Source organism: Lissotriton helveticus (assembly GCF_964261635.1).
Source record: "Lissotriton helveticus chromosome 1_1 unlocalized genomic scaffold, aLisHel1.1 SUPER_1_unloc_34, whole genome shotgun sequence".
In the NCBI taxonomy this organism is placed as follows: Eukaryota; Metazoa; Chordata; class Amphibia; order Caudata; family Salamandridae; genus Lissotriton; species Lissotriton helveticus.
In genome coordinates, this window is record NW_027611675.1 from 2,207,305 (window position 1) to 2,225,024 (window position 17,720).

The 17,720-nt window shown below is 47.8% G+C and overlaps 1 protein-coding gene across 1 annotated transcript in view; it reads left to right on the forward strand.

Annotated features, from left to right (window-relative positions):
- Positions 1-6,118: 6,118 nt before the first annotated feature.
- LOC144805947 (uncharacterized) overlaps positions 6,119-17,720 on the forward strand; it is a 60,622-nt gene continuing 49,020 nt past the window's right edge. Inside the window, 3 exon segments of the mRNA XM_078672410.1 lie at positions 6,119-6,440; positions 7,735-7,893; positions 8,467-8,699. Of these exon segments, the coding sequence (XP_078528536.1) occupies positions 6,119-6,440; positions 7,735-7,893; positions 8,467-8,699 (714 nt within the window).

The following is a 17,720-nucleotide window of genomic DNA, read 5'->3' on the forward strand; positions in this document are numbered from 1 at the left end:
GCTACACACATGCGTGATTATGGGCTGCCACAGTCGCATCACTGACAGTACCGACAGCTCATGCAGAGCCTGCCACACGTGCTGGGTGCTCCCCTTACGATCTTGAGACTGACCCAATGTTGCATTATATCCTGATGTGGAAAGGATTCAAGGACACTATGGTGGGATTGTATGTTACCACTATGGACAGCCTTTTTTAGAGCACCACTGCCCACACTTTATGCTGATTGTGGGAGCAGAGGCTGTGCCTCTCACTGTCTGAGCAGGATGGACACGACCTTTGGAAAGAGCATGTTAGTTTCCTCCAGGAGGTCAGGTTGAAATTCAGTTATTTCAAGTTCTTACACCACTGGAACTGGACGCCGGAGTGGATCTATAAAGCACATACGGCAGACGATTCCAAGTGCTGGAGGTGCTGAAGGTGTGGCGCACTCGCCTGTGACATTTTACATTTCCTGCGGACTGTACAGTACTTTGTGCTACTGGGGCTCCGTTTGGGATACCTTGATGACCAACCTATGGGTGGCACCGCAATTGATGGCCCGTCTGACCTTGCTTCACAAAATGTCAGTATTCCAGGATTTAACCCACCACTGTAAGAGTTAGCTGGCTATGGCCTTCATAGTGGGAGTTGGCTTTTTGGGGGAGACCATGGGGCTTGGCACCCTGACATTTTTTTTCCTGTTCCCATGTCCCTTCCCCTCGTGTTCTCCCTCATCCTCCTTCCCTGATCATCTGCTGGATTTTCTGAGCCACATCACCTCTATCTAGAGGGTTTATTTCATTTATTGTTTATCCTGTTTTCAATGTCTTCTCACAAGTTCTAGTTTACACAGTATCTTGGACTCTGCTGAATCGATAAACTTCCATCCCTGTAATATGCTCATTGTATATGAAAAATCAATAGAGAATTGAGGTATTTAAAAAAGACACAGGAAGTGGTGTCACTTAACATTTGACTTTGACAATTCCAAAGGAAGAGACATTACTGAATTTATAGACATGATCAGCACACATGTCAAGTGATAAAATTAACAACCAAGTCTCACTAAAATAGACATTCAATTTAACATTCTACTGAACTGTGTGCAGTACTCATGATGAAATATGGGAAAAGTTGTGCACCAAAATGTGGGACAGAGGGTCTGCTCTGTGCCCAATAGTTATGTGTGAAGTTCTAGTTAATCCCCATAGTTTGGAAGAATGGGCCAGGTTTGTGTGAGACCTCAGCACGACATCCAAATGTGTTAGTGTCACTCGTGATGAGTGATGCTTGAAGGCTCTGATATATGCTCGTCCGAATTAATGTCGCTGTCGAGGCACTCAAGGTTGCTTGCATGACAATGCTACAAAGAGTTGACGCACTCACTAATCAGTGTATTGATGACGAGCGTACTATGATATAGGAGCCTATGTGAATGAGTAGAATATTTTAGAGTAGTGAAATGTCCCTGCCCTGTTCTTCAGGCCAGTAATTCTTCAGGTCGTCCTGTCCTCGGCAGAAGCGGCCGCTCCCCTCACCTCCTCTCCTGGCTTCATGCTAATTAGCCTCGCAAGTATTTTCTGCTGTGCTCACAATCTAGGCTGCGCTTTGAAACGCCTCTGTGTGTGGACATTATAATCTGGGCTGCGCTTTGAAACGCTTTTGTGTGTGAACATTAGAAGGTGGGCTGCGCTTTGAAACGCTCTTTGCAAATATCTCCGCTATAGTTATTAATCGTGTTGCACTTAGAACGCTCGCCACTGATTTTCACTCTTAATTTGTGCCATAGCGCTTCACTGCTGTAATAGCTCCTCTACTGGGGGACCCTAGTAGTATTGTTTATTGTCTCTGCCATTTTGTTTGGTTTGTTTACCCGTCCCAGACCCTCCCTGCACCTCGCTCCCGCCTCCCAGCCGCCCCTCCCACGCTCCGCCCCCACCCACTCTCCATTTATGACAGATGGACATACGTGCAGCGTCCACGCGCTGCGGCCGCGCCGAAGGTGCGCCAAAGGTAAGCCCGTCTACGCCCGTCCGCGCCAAGCCCGCGCCCAGCACCAGACCCCCTGGCCCCCGTCCCACCCGCATTACTTACGCCGCTTCCACCCTCCTAACCCTTAACCCAGGCCGACTCCCCAACTGCGCCCAAGCTGCCCCCGGACACACCCATGGACCCTTCACATGCAACTCCTGCAAGTTTGACGGCACCAAGACCTACTCCTCATCCACGAACACCAAACAGAGCTCTGACACCAACCACCTAAAATGCATCCTGCTCAACACTCGCTCGGTCCACAAACACGCCATCGACCTCTGGAATCTACTAGACACCATCTCTCCGGACGTTGCCTTCCTAACAGAAACATGGATGAACGCCTCCTCTGCCCCAGACATCACCATTGCCATCCTGGAAGGCTACAAGATCATCCGAAAAGACCGCACCAAGCAAACAGGAGGAGGCATCGCTATCGTCCACAAGAATTCCATCCGCATCTCAACCAGCTCAGACGTCAACCTCGCTAGCGCCGAACACCTTCACTTCCAGATCCACACCGACCCCAAGACCACACTCAGAGGCACCCTCCTCTACAGCCCACCAGGACCCCGTGCACAATTCAGTGAAGAAATCACTGACTTTATCACCCCACACGCCCTCCCCTCCGAGGACTACATTCTACTGGGAGACCTCAATTTTCACCTGGAAAAGAGCAACAACAGCAACACCACCACCCTTCTGGACAACCTCGCCAACCTCGGACTCAAACAACTTGTTAATACCCCCACTCACTATGCAGGTCACACACTGGACCCTATCTTCACCTCCAGCAAACATATCTCCTTCAGCCACACCACAGCTCTCCATTGGACGGACCACAGCTGCGTTCACTTTATTTACAATAAGACCACAACCCACAGCCATCCTCAACCTACTCTGCGAAGAAACTGGAACAAAATCACCATCGACCAGATCTCCTCATCACTTCTTCAAAACCCCCCTGCCCACTCTTCGAACCCCAACCAAGCAGCCATTAACCTCACTCAATGGCTAACCAACAGCGCCGACAACCTTGCACCCCTGAAAAAACGTCAAATCAAACTAGGCAGAAAAAACGCCCCCTGGTTCAACGATGATCTTAAGAAATCCAAGAAACTCTGTCGCTCCCTTGAGAAGGCCTGGAAAAAAGACCCTAACACCAGCACCAGGGACGCCTTCAAAAACGCCACCCGTATACACCACCAACTGATCTGGACTGCCAAGAAAGCCGCTTTCAAAGACGGACTTGACAACAACGCCCACAACAGCAAGGAAATATTCAACATCGTCAAAGAGTTTACCAACCCCACTGCCAACTCCAACGACATCACTCCCTCTCAAGCCCTTTGCGACTCCCTAGCTTCGTTCTTCCACGACAAAATCGCAGACATCCACAACAGCTTCGACAACCAACCCGGAGACCAGCCCACCCCAACTTCTGACGTACCCTCACCCCCCTTGAACATCCTTAATGAGTGGAACCCAATCTCCACAGAGGACACCATTCGCCTAATGAACTCAATCCACTCAGGATCCCCCACAGACCCATGCCCTCACCACATCTTCAACAAAGCTGACTCCATCATTGCACCCCACCTCAGAGATGTCATCAATTGCTCCTTTAACTCCACCACCTTCCCGGAAATCTGGAAACATGCCGAACTCAGCGCCCTTCTGAAAAAACCCACAGCTGACCCCACTGAACTCAAAAACTACCGCCCCATCTCGCTCCTTCCATTCCCAGCCAAAGTCATTGAGAAGGCTGTCAACAACCAGCTCGCCGCCTTCCTCGAAACCAACAAATCCCTAGACTCCTCACAATCTGGCTTCCGAGCCAAACACAGTACTGAGACCGCACTCATCGCAGCAACAGACGACATTCGAACCCTACTGGACAATGGAGACACAGTCGCCCTCATCCTCCTCGACCTCTCCGCAGCCTTCGACACAGTCTGTCATAGCACCCTGTTACAACGCCTCAGAAACATCGGAATCCAAGGAAAAGCACTGGAATGGATCACCTTGTTCCTCGCCGGAAGAACCCAGAGAGTCCGCCTCCCACCATTCAAGTCGGAGGCCACTGAAGTCATCTGCGGCGTGCCACAAGGATCGTCACTCAGCCCCACCCTCTTCAACGTATACATGAGCCCCCTCGCGGCCATCGCACGCCAACACAACCTCAACATCATCTCCTACGCTGATGACACTCAACTGATCCTCTCACTCACCAAAGACCCTAACACCGCCAAAACAAACTTACATAAAGGAATGAAAGAAGTAGCCGAGTGGATGAAGCACAGCCGCCTGAAACTGAATTCCGACAAAACTGAAGTCCTTATCCTAGGCACCTCCCCTTCCGCCTGGGACGACTCGTGGTGGCCAGAGTCCCTTGGAAAAGCACCCATCCCGACGGTCCACGCACGGAACCTGGGCATCATTCTTGACTCCTCACTCTCGATGACCAAACAGGTCAACGCCGTTTCATCATCTTGCTTCAACACCCTTCGCATACTCAAAAAAACATTTCGCTGGATCCCCACCGAAACTAGAAAAACGGTCACCCACGCACTGGTTACAAGCCGCTTGGACTACGGAAACACCCTATACGCCGGCACCACCGCAAAACTTCAGAAAAAACTCCAACACATCCAGAACGCATCAGCCAGACTCATACTAGACATTCCGCGTAAAGACCACATTTCTGTTCACCTAAAAAACCTCCACTGGCTCCCCGTCAATAAGAGGATAACATTCCGCCTCCTAACCCACGCACACAAAGCACTTTATGATCTGGGACCCGAATGCCTCAACACACGACTTTCCTTCTACACCCCCTCCGGCCAGCTACGCTCCTCCCACCAAGCCCTTGCTGCTATACCTCGCATCAACAAAACCACCATGGGAGGAAGATCCTTCTCCTACTTGGCAGCCAAAACCTGGAACTCACTTCCCACACACCTTCGCCTCACTCAGAACCACCTAGCATTCAGAAAGCAACTTAAAACCTGGATATTCGACAAGTAATTCCCCACCCTTCTCCAAGCGCCTTGAGACCCTCTGGGTATGTAGTGCGCTATATAAATTAACTTGAATTGAATTGAATTGAATTTTTATGATACAATGTAAACTGTGTGAGAAATGTCTGGTTCATACTTGGTTGCCCTATCTTAGGAATTAATTGTTTCAAAGATATATTGCTTTATTTTTTGTCAATGAAACTTTGTTGAGAGAGGATGGTGGTTACAGTAAACAAAAAAACAAAGCCTGGAAGAGACCGCTATCTTAATATTTTAGGAGACAGTTGTGCTCTTAAACCAGACACTCAAAACCTAATTAGAACCTACAATTTAGTCTTGTTTGAGGATATAAATATTAAATATAAGGAATAAGCCACAGACATAGGAAAATTAGAAAAAAGCTGTTCCTTCAATTGTCGCTTCGACACATGTTCTATGCCTCATTGTTACTGATCTGGTGTTTAAAGCTCCATGGTATGGGGGGCGTGGCTTACGCACCGTTGCGGAATGGCGGACCTTCCATGAGCTCCGGAGAGCTGTGGGCTTCTATTGAGGTTCTAACCTCTTATTTCTACACTCTGAGGCTGGAATTCATTCTATTTCCTCGGCGGAACATGGTCTGCATGAATTGTTTACTTCTTCGGATCCTTTAGACGCCGTTTTCAGGGTGTCCCGGACTTTTTTCTCCAGCTGCTGTTTCAGGACGCGGGCAGCCGCCATTTTGTGCCGCTGAGCTCGCGTCCCTTCACAGGATTTCGGGACCTCTACACGACGCTGCCATTTGACCACTGAACATGTTACACTTTGACTCCTCCGTATGCTATTATTAATGAACGCTCTGATGACCTGCTGTTGTTTCCTTTGTAAGAGGAATTTTTCTGTGATACTGTGGTAACGCAGTCGCCATTTTGCGCTTGCTCTGCTGGGTTCAGGCTGTGCCTTCGACTTGTCTCTATTCCTCCACAGGTGTTTTCTGACCTATATCTTCACACTTTGCTCATTCTGCATGTGCTAAGGGTAATTTTGGTACTCCCTCAGAACCTGCGCTCTCTTTACATTTCTGGTGTGCCCCTCTGCCGCGATAATGGCACAGGACGCGGGTCACTTAAAGTCATCTCACACCGGCACCAAGCCTAAATGCCTCAAAAATGACCCTCCTTCGCTAATTCGCACATCCTCGAATCCTGTGCTGGACTCCATTCTTGAAGAGATTCGTGGCCTACAACCCTTCATGTCTGCTACTAATGAAAGGCTTAAGCAAATTGAGGATAGATGGGTTGTTATGGAGGGCAAAGTTCTGGACTTAGAGCAGCACGTTAGCGATATTCAGGATATATCCACCAAGATCCCCCTTCTGGAGAGGGAAATTCAGCAGCTTAAATTGCATACGGAGGACCTTGAAAATCGTAACAGAAGAAATAACCTACGCATTTATGGAATTCCAGAGAATCTTGAGGGGTCTGACATGTTGTCTTTTATTAGTAAATTCCTCCATGAACTCTTAGACCTCCAACCGGCGTCTCACCCCCTTAACATCCAAAGGGCACATCGGCTAGGTCGTCCCACCTCCAATCCATCCAAGCCTCGTGGCATTATTCTTTTATTCCTTGAGTTTACTGAACTAATGGCTGTTCTCAAAGCTGCGAGACTCAAACGTCGCCTCACTTGGTCAGGCCATAATATTTTTATTTCTCAAGACTTGTCAAACGCAACGAATGCCCGACGTAAGGAGTTTCTCAATCTTCGTCCTCACATGAGGGATCTGAACATTCAATATGGAATCCTGCATCCGTGTCTTTGCAAGATCACTCACAATGGGCGCACTCGCTCCTTTGATGATCCTCAGAAACTCCGCGAGTACCTTCAAGGTGTTTCTACTCCTACCATGGACACGAAAGACTGATGTTGTTGATTATCTTCTCATCGTGCATACACTTGCTGTGTCCATGTGATTGCTAAGGCTTCATCCTGGTCTCTCTTCTCTTTATCAATCTCCTCTTGAGGTTATGTATTTCTTTTGTTTTTCACCCCTTTTGCTCTCCTGTCGCTCTGTGGGGCCTGCGCTCCCTTCGGCGTTTCCACGCTTCCGATGTCTTGGTGATCTTTCTCCTCACAGATCTGGCTTTCTTGCCTTGATCTGTCTATTTGTCCTGTTCTTTTCCTCCTGTCTCTCTTCTTCCTCACAGGCCTCGTCTGGTTCTCCATGTTTCTCTATCCCTCCTCTATCTCTACTTCTCCTCACTTTCTTCCTATTGCTTATCTTCCTGTTAATTGTTATCTTTTTCTTATCTTGCTGTCCTTGATGCTCATTTGCTCGTTTTTCCCCGTTGTATTTTTATTGTGTTCATTATACTTCGGTAATGTTTTTGCTTGCATTGTCTTTTTCTGTAGTTGTCTTCCTGCAGTGTGTTGGATCCTGATGTTTCCCCCCTTCCAAACCTCCTGTCATCTGTAATTTCGTAATGTGGAATGTTCGTGGTCTCGGACACCCCATCAAACGTCAAGAGGTATTGTCCCATTTATCCAAGCTAAATTCTCAGGTTGTTTTTCTCCAGGAAACTCACTGTACAGATGTTGAGTCTTTGAAACTTAAAAGGCAGTGGGTGGGCCAAGTAGTGTTTTCTCCCGCTATTGAAAAAAAGGGAGGTGTTGCTATCCTATTTCATAAAGGTTTGAATGTCCAAATTATTTCTTCTCAAGCGGATGACGAGGGTCGTTTGGTTTTGACTAAAGTTGTTATTCAAAACAAAACAATGGTGTTATTGAATGTTTATGGTCCTGTTCGTCCTGACCCCAAATTTTGGAATGCTGTTAAAATTCTTATCGGCTCCATTGATTACCCCAATATTGTCATGGCTGGTAATTTCAATCAATGGTTAGACCCTTTTTCTGACAGACTCGCTACAAGTAAATTCCATCCCGACAAGACACATAAATGTTTCCAATCAGCTATTTCCTCCCGCCCCATGTACGATGTTTGGAAAATCTGTAACCCGGACTCCCTTGAATATACCTTTTATTCAAATGTGAACCATACTAGGTCTAGGATTGATTATGTTCTTGTCAGTAAATCTCTACTTCCTGCAATTCAGAAGTCTGAAATTGGATCTATTTTTATCGCCGATCATGCACCTGTTCATGCCACCCTTGACCTCTCCCACACCACCTCTACATTTAGCCGTTGGAAATTCAACACCTTCCTTTTATCTGACAATGCTTTTATGACCGAGGTCAAGAATTTTATATCTGAGTTTTTCACCCTTAACGTCCCAACTGACACATCGGCTTTAAACAATTGGGATGCTTTTAAAGCTGCACTGCGAGGCATCACGATTTCCTATGTCTCCAGAAAGAAAAAACTTAATCTGATTAAATATACTGACCAACTTGCCAATATTAAAAAGTTAGAACACTCTTATTTCTCCTCTAAAGATGCTGATGCCCTTCTTAACCTAATTAAAGCCAAATCCGAATTGAATAAAATTGCTACTGTTGAAGCCTGTAACACTCTGTTAAAAATTAAATCCAAGTATCACGGGGGTCAGAACAAGGCTGGCAAAATGTTGGCAAATTACCTTAAAATCAAATCTGAACGTAAATCGGTTGGGCCCATTCTCAATGAGTCGTCAAACAAACTTGTTACATCCGATGATGACATTGCCGAAGTATTTCATAACTACTATCAATCCCTGTATACTGATGATACTCATCCCACTGACCAGGATCTCTCCTCTTTTTTGATGGTCTTCCCCCCCCCAGCACCACTCCCTGATGAATTTAGTCAATTGGAGAAAGATATTTCCTCTCAGGAAATCCTTAAGGCTATTAACTCCTTGAAAAAATCAAAGGCTCCTGGCCCAGACGGATTACCTATTGAATTTTACTCCACCCTCCATGCTATTTTTGTGCCTCAGCTCCTTCACCTTTTTAACTCCTTCATTGCTACTGCTAAGGCCTCTGGGTCCTTTTTGGACGCCCTAATCATTATCATTCCCAAGCCTGACAAAGATGATTCCCATTGTAAAAATGATCGCCCTATTTCCCTGATTAACTATGATTGTAAAATTTTTGCCAAAATCCTCGCTACCCGCCTTGAGTCCATTATTCCCCTATTGATCAAAACAGACCAGGTTGGCTTTGTCAAGGGTAGACTTGCTGCAGATAATGCTCGTATTTTTGCAAATGTCATCTCCCATGGTAAACATTAGGGTGCCCCCCTTGCAGCTTTGTCATTAGATGCAGAGAAAGCATTTGATCGTATTAATTGGAAGTTTATGTTTAGGTCCTTACAATGGTTTGGTTTTGGTCCCTCCTTTATTTCCCTGGTTAGACTACTTTACTCAGCCCCCCGTGCCAGTATTTTTGTTAACAACCAATTCTCTAGATTTTTTCCTCTGTCTAGGAGAACAAGACAAGGTTGCCCCCTTTCCCCACTATTGTTTATTCTTTGTCTTGAACCCTTCTTGGAGAGGATCCGCTCCAACCCCCAAATAAATGGATTCAAATTGTCATCGATTGAAACGAAGATATCTGCCTATGCCGATGATAACTTGGTGTATATGGCTAACCCTGTCTCCTCCCTTCCCCCTTTTTTGGATGAAGTTCGTTTATATTCCTCTGTATCTAGTTATAAGCTTAACTTATCCAAAACGGAGGTCTTGCCTTTAAACTCAACCTGCTATCAATACATGTTTAACTCCACTGATTTTGCTTGGTGTCCCTCCAAACTCAAATACCTTGGTATTTGGTTTTCCTCATCGCTTGTTGATACTCTTAAGCTAACCTTTGCCTCCCTCACTCAAAAAAATTAAATCCCTCCTACAAACATGGTCTCCCCTTTTTCTATCATGGTGGGGCAGACTTGACACCATTAAAATGATGATCACTCCTCATATACTTTATACTGTCTCAATGCTCCCCATGATAATCCCAAATTCATATTTTATTCGGCTAAATTCCATTTGCTCAAAGTTTCTGTGGAATAATTTAGTTGGTTGAAGCTTTTATTCGATATGCAAGATATCTTGAAAGCGTACACAAAATACAGCATTTACAAAACTAGAAAAAACATTTTTAAGGAGCAATATTGAATTTACATTTAAGAAAGATAAAAAGACATGTGATGCCAGAATAAGTTAGCTAAAAACGAATTAAACCGCTATTGACAATCTCTTGCAACGAATCAACCAGAAATGCTTTAAAAATTTGGCTACACCACAAACAATGGGAGGGGAAGTGTCCGTCATTAGGATGCGAAGGGCTACCAGATAACTACGCGTACCCATATTGCAACAAAGGGGTTTGAGCCAAAAACTCCTGGGTTTAGCATAGTCCGGACATTCAAACAGGATATGCGGTATAGACTCTGTCCTAGTGGTACAACGGGCACAAAAGGGGGACGTGTGGGCACCTAATTTCCACTTTGACACCAGGGCCCCAACTGGAAGGGAGCCCACTCTGAATTTGAAATACAGTGCTCGATCAGCTGGAAGGGTAATTAGGTCCAGGTAAGGTTCGTAAACTACTACATCTTTTATTGTTAAAAAGGCAGCTGTAGATTTACAATGACTAGAATTTATAACTAGCTGATCCGCAACCCAATTCCAGTATAATCTTTTCAGAACATCTTTTGGTGGAGCCGTTCTTGATGACCAACAGTCCCGCAGCCCAAGTTCCTCCAAAAGCTTTTTGGTGTCTCTCAACCACTTAATCTTCGCCCAACCGCCCAGGCTCATTATCTCAGCCAACCCTTCAGCATATGATTTTAGCTCTTCACCCCTCCAAATACGTGCCCATAGAAGGAGTGGACGAAGCCGGGCTTGGTCTTTGATATTCTTACAACCTGTGTCCAACAGCACAGGCACTGTTGGAGTGCTCGGAGGGAGGGCGATTAAAGATTTCAAAAGCTTGCTCTCTGCTGTTGCCAGGGAATCCAGGCAGCAATGCCCCCACAGCTCTGCCCCATACAAGGCTGATGTTACTCCCTTAGCCTTGTAAATGTCAATTGCTGGGGCAAGCGACCTCCTCGGTGATGCCCGGAATTCCCTCAGAAGGGCACCTCCTACTCTCTTGTGGTTCAAGACCATCTTGGCAATGTGAGGTGACCAGTTCATGCTATCCGTAATCCGTATTCCAAGATAATCAAATTCGGATACTTTCTCCAAGGGAACAGAGTTGAGAATAGGTGGGCGGCCCAGTTTCCTTGGAGGGTTTAGAATTAAAAACTTAGTTTTATCCACGTTGATTACCAAGCCCCTTGAAACGCAAAAGTTCTGGAAACGGGTTAGCAACTTCTGGAGGCCTTGCGGAGTCTTAGAAATCTAGAGCGTATCGTCCGCAAAAAGTAGGGTTGGAATCCGCACTCCCCCGAGACAAGGGGCGTTGGCTGGTTCTTGCTGGAGATATTCCACCACCCCATTAACGTATAGTGAAAAGAGGGTGGGCGCTAGGACGCATCCCTGTCTCACACCCCCAGACACTGGGATTTTCTCAGTTAACTCTCCATTTCTCCCCCAGCGAACCTGAGCAAAGGTATGGGCGTGAAGGCTAATAAGGAGGGACAAGATGTAAGGAGGCAATCCCAACCCATAAAGCACCCTCCATAACTCCTCCAGAGGAACTAGGTCAAAGGCAGTCCTCAGATCTATAAAAGCCAAGTATAGACTGCCCTTGCCTTGCTCCACCACCTTCCAGCCAAGGAGTGCTAGCCTAAACACCTGCTCTATCGTCCCTGTTCCTGCCTGGAACCCTGCCTGGAAGTCTGATAGTATTTTATTTTCCTCCACCCAATGAAGAATCCTACCAAGTATAGCTTTACCTGCTATCTTTTGGGTGGAGTCAATGAGGCTTATGGGCCGGTAGTTCCCCGGGATTTCTCTGGATCCTTTTTTATAAATTGGGACCACCACCGCCCCTTTCCAGGAATCGGGCACTGGCCCCCCCTTCATAATATCATTGAGCATCCTGCAATAACCCTTCCCCAGGCCACTGGATATGCCCGCATGAGATCCCCCGGTAAGCCATCTGGGCCTGCTGCCTTCCGGGGGACTACCCACCCAATTTTTTCAATCTCTAGAGCTGAAAAGAGATTGTAGCCGTGAGGTTCAGATACTAGTGGGGGGAGCACCCTGACATTTAGTGCCCCATCCGCCGGGAGGTATAAAGCCCCAAAGTGTTTTACCCAGCTTTGTGGGGGGATATTACAGGGTCTCATAGCTTCGTCGGGCCTGTTCCGGGAGCCTACAAGGTTCCAAAAACCCCTTGAGTCTTTACTTTTGCTGGCAACAAGTAGGTCCTCCCAAAATTTCTCTTCCCACTCCTTCTTAGCAAATTTAAGGGATCTATTATAAGCCTTCCTTGCTTCCAATATATCAGGGTGGGATTTGAGTTTCACTGCCTCTACAAGTCTTGATTTGTGTACCCTACATATTTGTGTGTACCAACCGCTACCTTGCTTTACACCTCCTTTCTTCCCTACCTTACTCGAGGGGATGGTAAACACATTTGTCAGAGCCTCTGTTAGGGAGACAAAGACCCCGCAAGCCCTACCCACCCCTTCCGGGAGGGACCCCAGGTTTACCAGTGCGTGATCTAAAAGGGTTGATATTTCTCCAACCCTTTCCTCCGAGAGGACCAATTTAGCCCATTTTAGACGCCTTCCACAGAGTGAGACTACCGACTCATCAGGGGGAGCTAATGTGGGGTTAATGGGACCCTTCTTAGAAAAACACCACCACTGGACCATGGTCAAGGAAAGTGGATTGTGATCGCTTTCGACCGTCGGGACCACAACCATGTCCCTCACCTGGCTCCACAGACATATATCTAATAAGATATAGTCGATTCTAGAAGTGTGTCCTGGTCTATTATAGGTATGGGCCCCCCCATCTGAATTTGTCCTCCCATTCACTGCCCTTAGATTTAATTCGATACTCAGGGTGTATAACTGTAACGCCACCTCTGACCATCTCCTAATGGGTGGAATCTCCAGGGCTGGGATCCCTATCTTGGCGTCCTCCTCATCCTGGTCTAAGGCAACATCCGAGCCCAAAGGCTCGAACGTACAGTTCATGTCTCCCGCGACCAGGGTACACAACTTGTGTGAAGTTGTACTAAGAAGGCTCTCCAGAAGAGATAATACAATGGACTTCCTCCCGCCCTTAGTCCCTCTGGCGTACACGTTATAAATATTCAATATTGTACGGCCCCTGGAATCTCTTAGAATAATATTTTGAATATCTGGACAGCCTGTCAGACTCCTCTATTCTGCAGTCTAGGGAAGCTGCCACCCATATGAGCAGGCCACCCAAAGGGCGTCCTCTCCCTGATTCCGAGATTAGTGCAGGCACAAAGTAGGAGGAGAATCCCACCCTATGTATCGGCTCCAAACTCCAGGTCTCCTGGAAGATGCATATGGCGTGCTCATCAACCAAAGCATTCCAGTCTGGGAGGGCCAACTTTCTCGCGATCCCTGCGGCATTCCAGCTGAAAACCTTGAAAACACGGTCCGTCACAGCTGATGTGTCGCTGACCTCGAGAACACTCCTGTCCACAGGCCTCACAGGGGGAACAGGCAAATTACAGTCCAAAGAAATGGGCAGAGAGTCTACCAACCCACTGTCGCCTGTACTTATAGGTGAGACTATTCGGGGTGGTGGTGCTGTCATTAAACCTATTCTATTGCCAGTTACCATGTCAGAAACTGCAATTTCCCTCATATCACCCCCCTCCAGTCAACATCTCCCTGGCCCCCACAGGGGGTTCAACCCGTTGTACCCAAGACCCCCAACCCAACATGGGTCCCAGTTTTGGCCTAAGCCAGATGTGCTAGGGCCCGCCCAGGGCGACATAACAATTGGCCTGGGGTAAAAAAAGGTTAGATCCACTAATTTAACCCCTACCACATCCATGTTTTTTATAGGGCCACAGATGGAGCTCACCACTCTGGGATCTTGAAAGTTTATTATTACACAATCCCCCTCCTGTGTTTTTTTTCCTTATCCTACCCACCCTACTCTACGAACACTTAGAATTAGCCCATCCACACCACTCGGGATTGGCTTGTTTAACTTTAGCCAGTGAATACACTTATTCTTGAGGGCCTGGTGATTCTCCAACTGGTCTTCCTTCAGTGGGGGAACGTTTACTAGTACAGCAACAAAAGGGTGACAATCTGGTGGGAGATTTATGGGGGGGTCCGCCGTGGGAATTTACGGGGGGCCACTGTGGTAGCAACTGGGGCTGCAGGTTGAGGGGCAGTTTTGGCGACCATCTCTGTCGCTGCTCCCTTGCCTTTGTCTTGTGTACCAGAGGCTTGGCTAACCTTTACCATCCCTCTACTTGTCGGGGGCTGCAATTGGGGTGTTAGTTTTGGTGTACTTTTGGCAACCTCAGAGGTTGTTACCGTTCCCTTGTGTTGGGGCCCTACTTTTGGTGGGGGAGGAATTACAGGTACTGGTGCTTGCACTTTGCTAGTATCTACCTTATTTGCCCTAGTTGGAGGATTAGAATCCGCCTGTAGTGGCAAGGAAGCTACTGGGGGCACACTCCCCTTTAGTCCCATGGCCTGGTTCTCACTCACTCTTTTATGCTGTTTAATTGTAGATTTAAGTGAGAAAAAGCCGTCGAGGGTAGATTGCTCTAGTTTATCTATTCTAGCCCCCAAACCCTTAACCTGGGTCAACAGGGGCATCAAGAGACTGTTTACCCTCTCCATAATGCTGTCAATGATCTTGGGGTCAATAAATGTGGAGACATTAACAGCACTACTACTAGGGGATGAACAATTATTATTACCCGTGGGTGTGTCCACAGAGCCCCCCTCCACCACTGCCTTTTCCTCTGGGACCGACCCATTTACGTCCTTCCCGCCCTGCCCAAGAGGCTTTCTCGGTCGCTTGTAGAGCGCGGCCTGCCTCACCAGCCTACCCTTACTAGAGCTGGCTGCCCTTTTATTTTTGGCCCTTTTACTCTGCCCACTCGAGTCATACACAGATGGCGCCCCAGCTAGGTTTACTTTGTTGGGAACAGGTGGAGTTGGCGATAATATTTGAGTTGTGCCTATGTTTGGGGGTGCAGGTGAATGTGATGTACTTGCGCCACCCTCTTCCACAACGCCACTAGGTAGAAGCGCAGCCAGATGTTCCAACCTATCTATGTTTTTCCCTATTTCTACCATCTGGGGGGGATCTACAGAGCCATCCGGGACATCAGGGGGAACAGATTGGACCCGCTCACAGGCCGGTGACAAGGCCTGGGCTACAGCCCCCAGTGAGGAGCGTCTAGAAGGGAGATAGACCTCGGAGAGACGGCGTTCAGACATGGCGATCTCCTTTTCAATGACCGCCGCCACTCTGGTTATGAAACTGTCCATAGTTCCAATCACTGGGCTCCCAACAGCACCTCCCCTTTCGCCCTCACTCCTAAGTAATTTACCAGAACGGGTTGACATGGTAAGAGGTACGCCTTTAGGGAATGACACACAACCCACCAGGGCCCAGGGCTGGATGAAAGAGACGTGGCCCAGCCCAGCCTCTGTCTGCCCCTGACTGCCACAGACTGCCCGCCCTTTGCTCGGGCTTCGCTCGGCGTCCCGCTCGCGTCCCGCTTTGCGCCCTGCACGTTGGTAATAAGGGGCGTTGCAGGGGGGTGGGCGTGTCTGTCAGGGGGCGCGGCCGTGCACACCTGTGCAGAGCAGGGACTCCTGGTCTTATGAGTCCCTGCTGGCGGGCTCCCTCTGACTGCTCTCAGTGGATCCTACTCCTCCGGGCGTCCGACTTCCAACCAGCTGAGACCTGCCCCTCACCGACTGCTGCGCAGCGGCACCCGCGGAGCGGGTGCTGCAAGTCGAGAACACAGGAGCAGCAGCGCAGTGGATCCCGGACCGGGCAAGGGCAGCTCCTCCAGCAACCAGGTGAAGTTCGTGGCGGCGTGTGTGAACCGGCAGACAGCACCTCCCTCCACAAGGTTAGGCGACGGTTCAGGGCAGTGATCATTCAACCGGGGACACCGTCCACGTATTCATGACCGGTAAATGCACAAGTCTGCTGTCTGAGTACTACAGTAATTATCAAAGAGGAGGGAGAAAAATGATCTCTCGATCAACGGACACCAATTACCACTCTAAATGGTGGAAGGTCCAGTATCAGCATGTGTCCGTATCAAGTACTGATAACGCAATAGAGGGGTTGCTGAACTGTTCCTGTAGACAGACAAAGAGAAGGTTTAACTGGCGTGACCAAAGGTGTTTGTATGACACCCTAGGGCATCCATTATGTTGGATGTAGTTGCCTCACACACCCAGAAGGGTGTCATGCTTCATCATCGGCATTTGCTCCTCGTCGGGGAGGCGGTGCAACCCCCAACGGGCTCACCTCAAGGAGGGGCTCTTTGGCGGAGATCTTTTTATCCAACTGCCTTATGGTGAAGTGAGGGTGTGTGGGCGGGATGGTAAGTAGCTTGGTAAAGTGATTAAAATGTAGCAGGGGGTACCGGAATTCACTTTATTCTGGGGGTCCCCCGGCTGCAATTAAAACGTGGAACTAGCTCGCTAGGTATCAACAGGTTAGGTCGAGTGACCCTAGAGGAGGCTAGAAGTGAAACTGGTCGACATGTTTCTCGCTCAGGGTAAAATCACCCGCGATTCGTCAGGACCTCATAAAAGTGAAAATAAGAAAATCAACAACATGCTCGTGTCATGTGTGTGAAACATGTCGACCAGTTTCACTTCTAGCCTCCTCTAGGGTCACTCGACCTAACCTGTTGATACCTAGCGAGCTAGTTCCACGTTTTAATTGCAGCCAAAAAAAGTACAAAATGTTCCAAAAACACTAAAAAAATATAAAACAACAAAAAGAAGAAAAAAAACAGTTCTTTTTAGAACTACCTCCAATTTATAAAAAAAGGCTAAATTTTTTAAAATCTCATTCTTCTTTCCCCAGGGCCGGTCCCCGGTCCGCTCCCGGGTGGCGTACCGGGCGCTCCCCCCGCGCAAATCAAAAAAATATATGTATTATTTTGCACCGCGGGGCCCTTTTATAGCCCCCACATCAAACCTAGGGGCTCGGGGGGTCTACCCTGCCCCCTTATGGTCAATTCCCCTTTGTTTTTTCCACCTCTTGTGTCTCGATCCTACCGAGACACAAGATAGCGGCCGCTCCGGACTGTTTACAATGTTTATAGACACCCGACTGCCAATCAGATTTCCGTGCGCACCTCGCGTGTCCCGCCCACTGCGCTCCCTGGTGCGCGTACCGGGGCGCGGCCATAGATATATATATATTTTTTTGAACCTAAATTACTCAAAATCCACTGGAGCACATATCTTGAGACATAGCAAAGGCACACCAGGCTACCAGTCCCTACAATGTTGCCAAGTTTGGTGGAAGTTGCTTGCAAGCACTAGACGCACTCAGGAATACTGCAGCATAACGAGTTTATTGCCCAGTTAACACGCTACGCGTTTTGACAATGATTCTTGTCTTGATCACACGTGAAAAACCCCTGCAGGTCAAATCATAATATACACACCATGTGGTGATTCATAGACATAGAAGAGGTGTAACCTACACAGTTACACTTCACAGTTCAATGGAGCCGCCATCTTAGACTGACTAACATTGTACATGTTTATACAGCGTACTGGACAGTAAATAACTGGAAAGTAAATAACTGCTATATCCACTCGT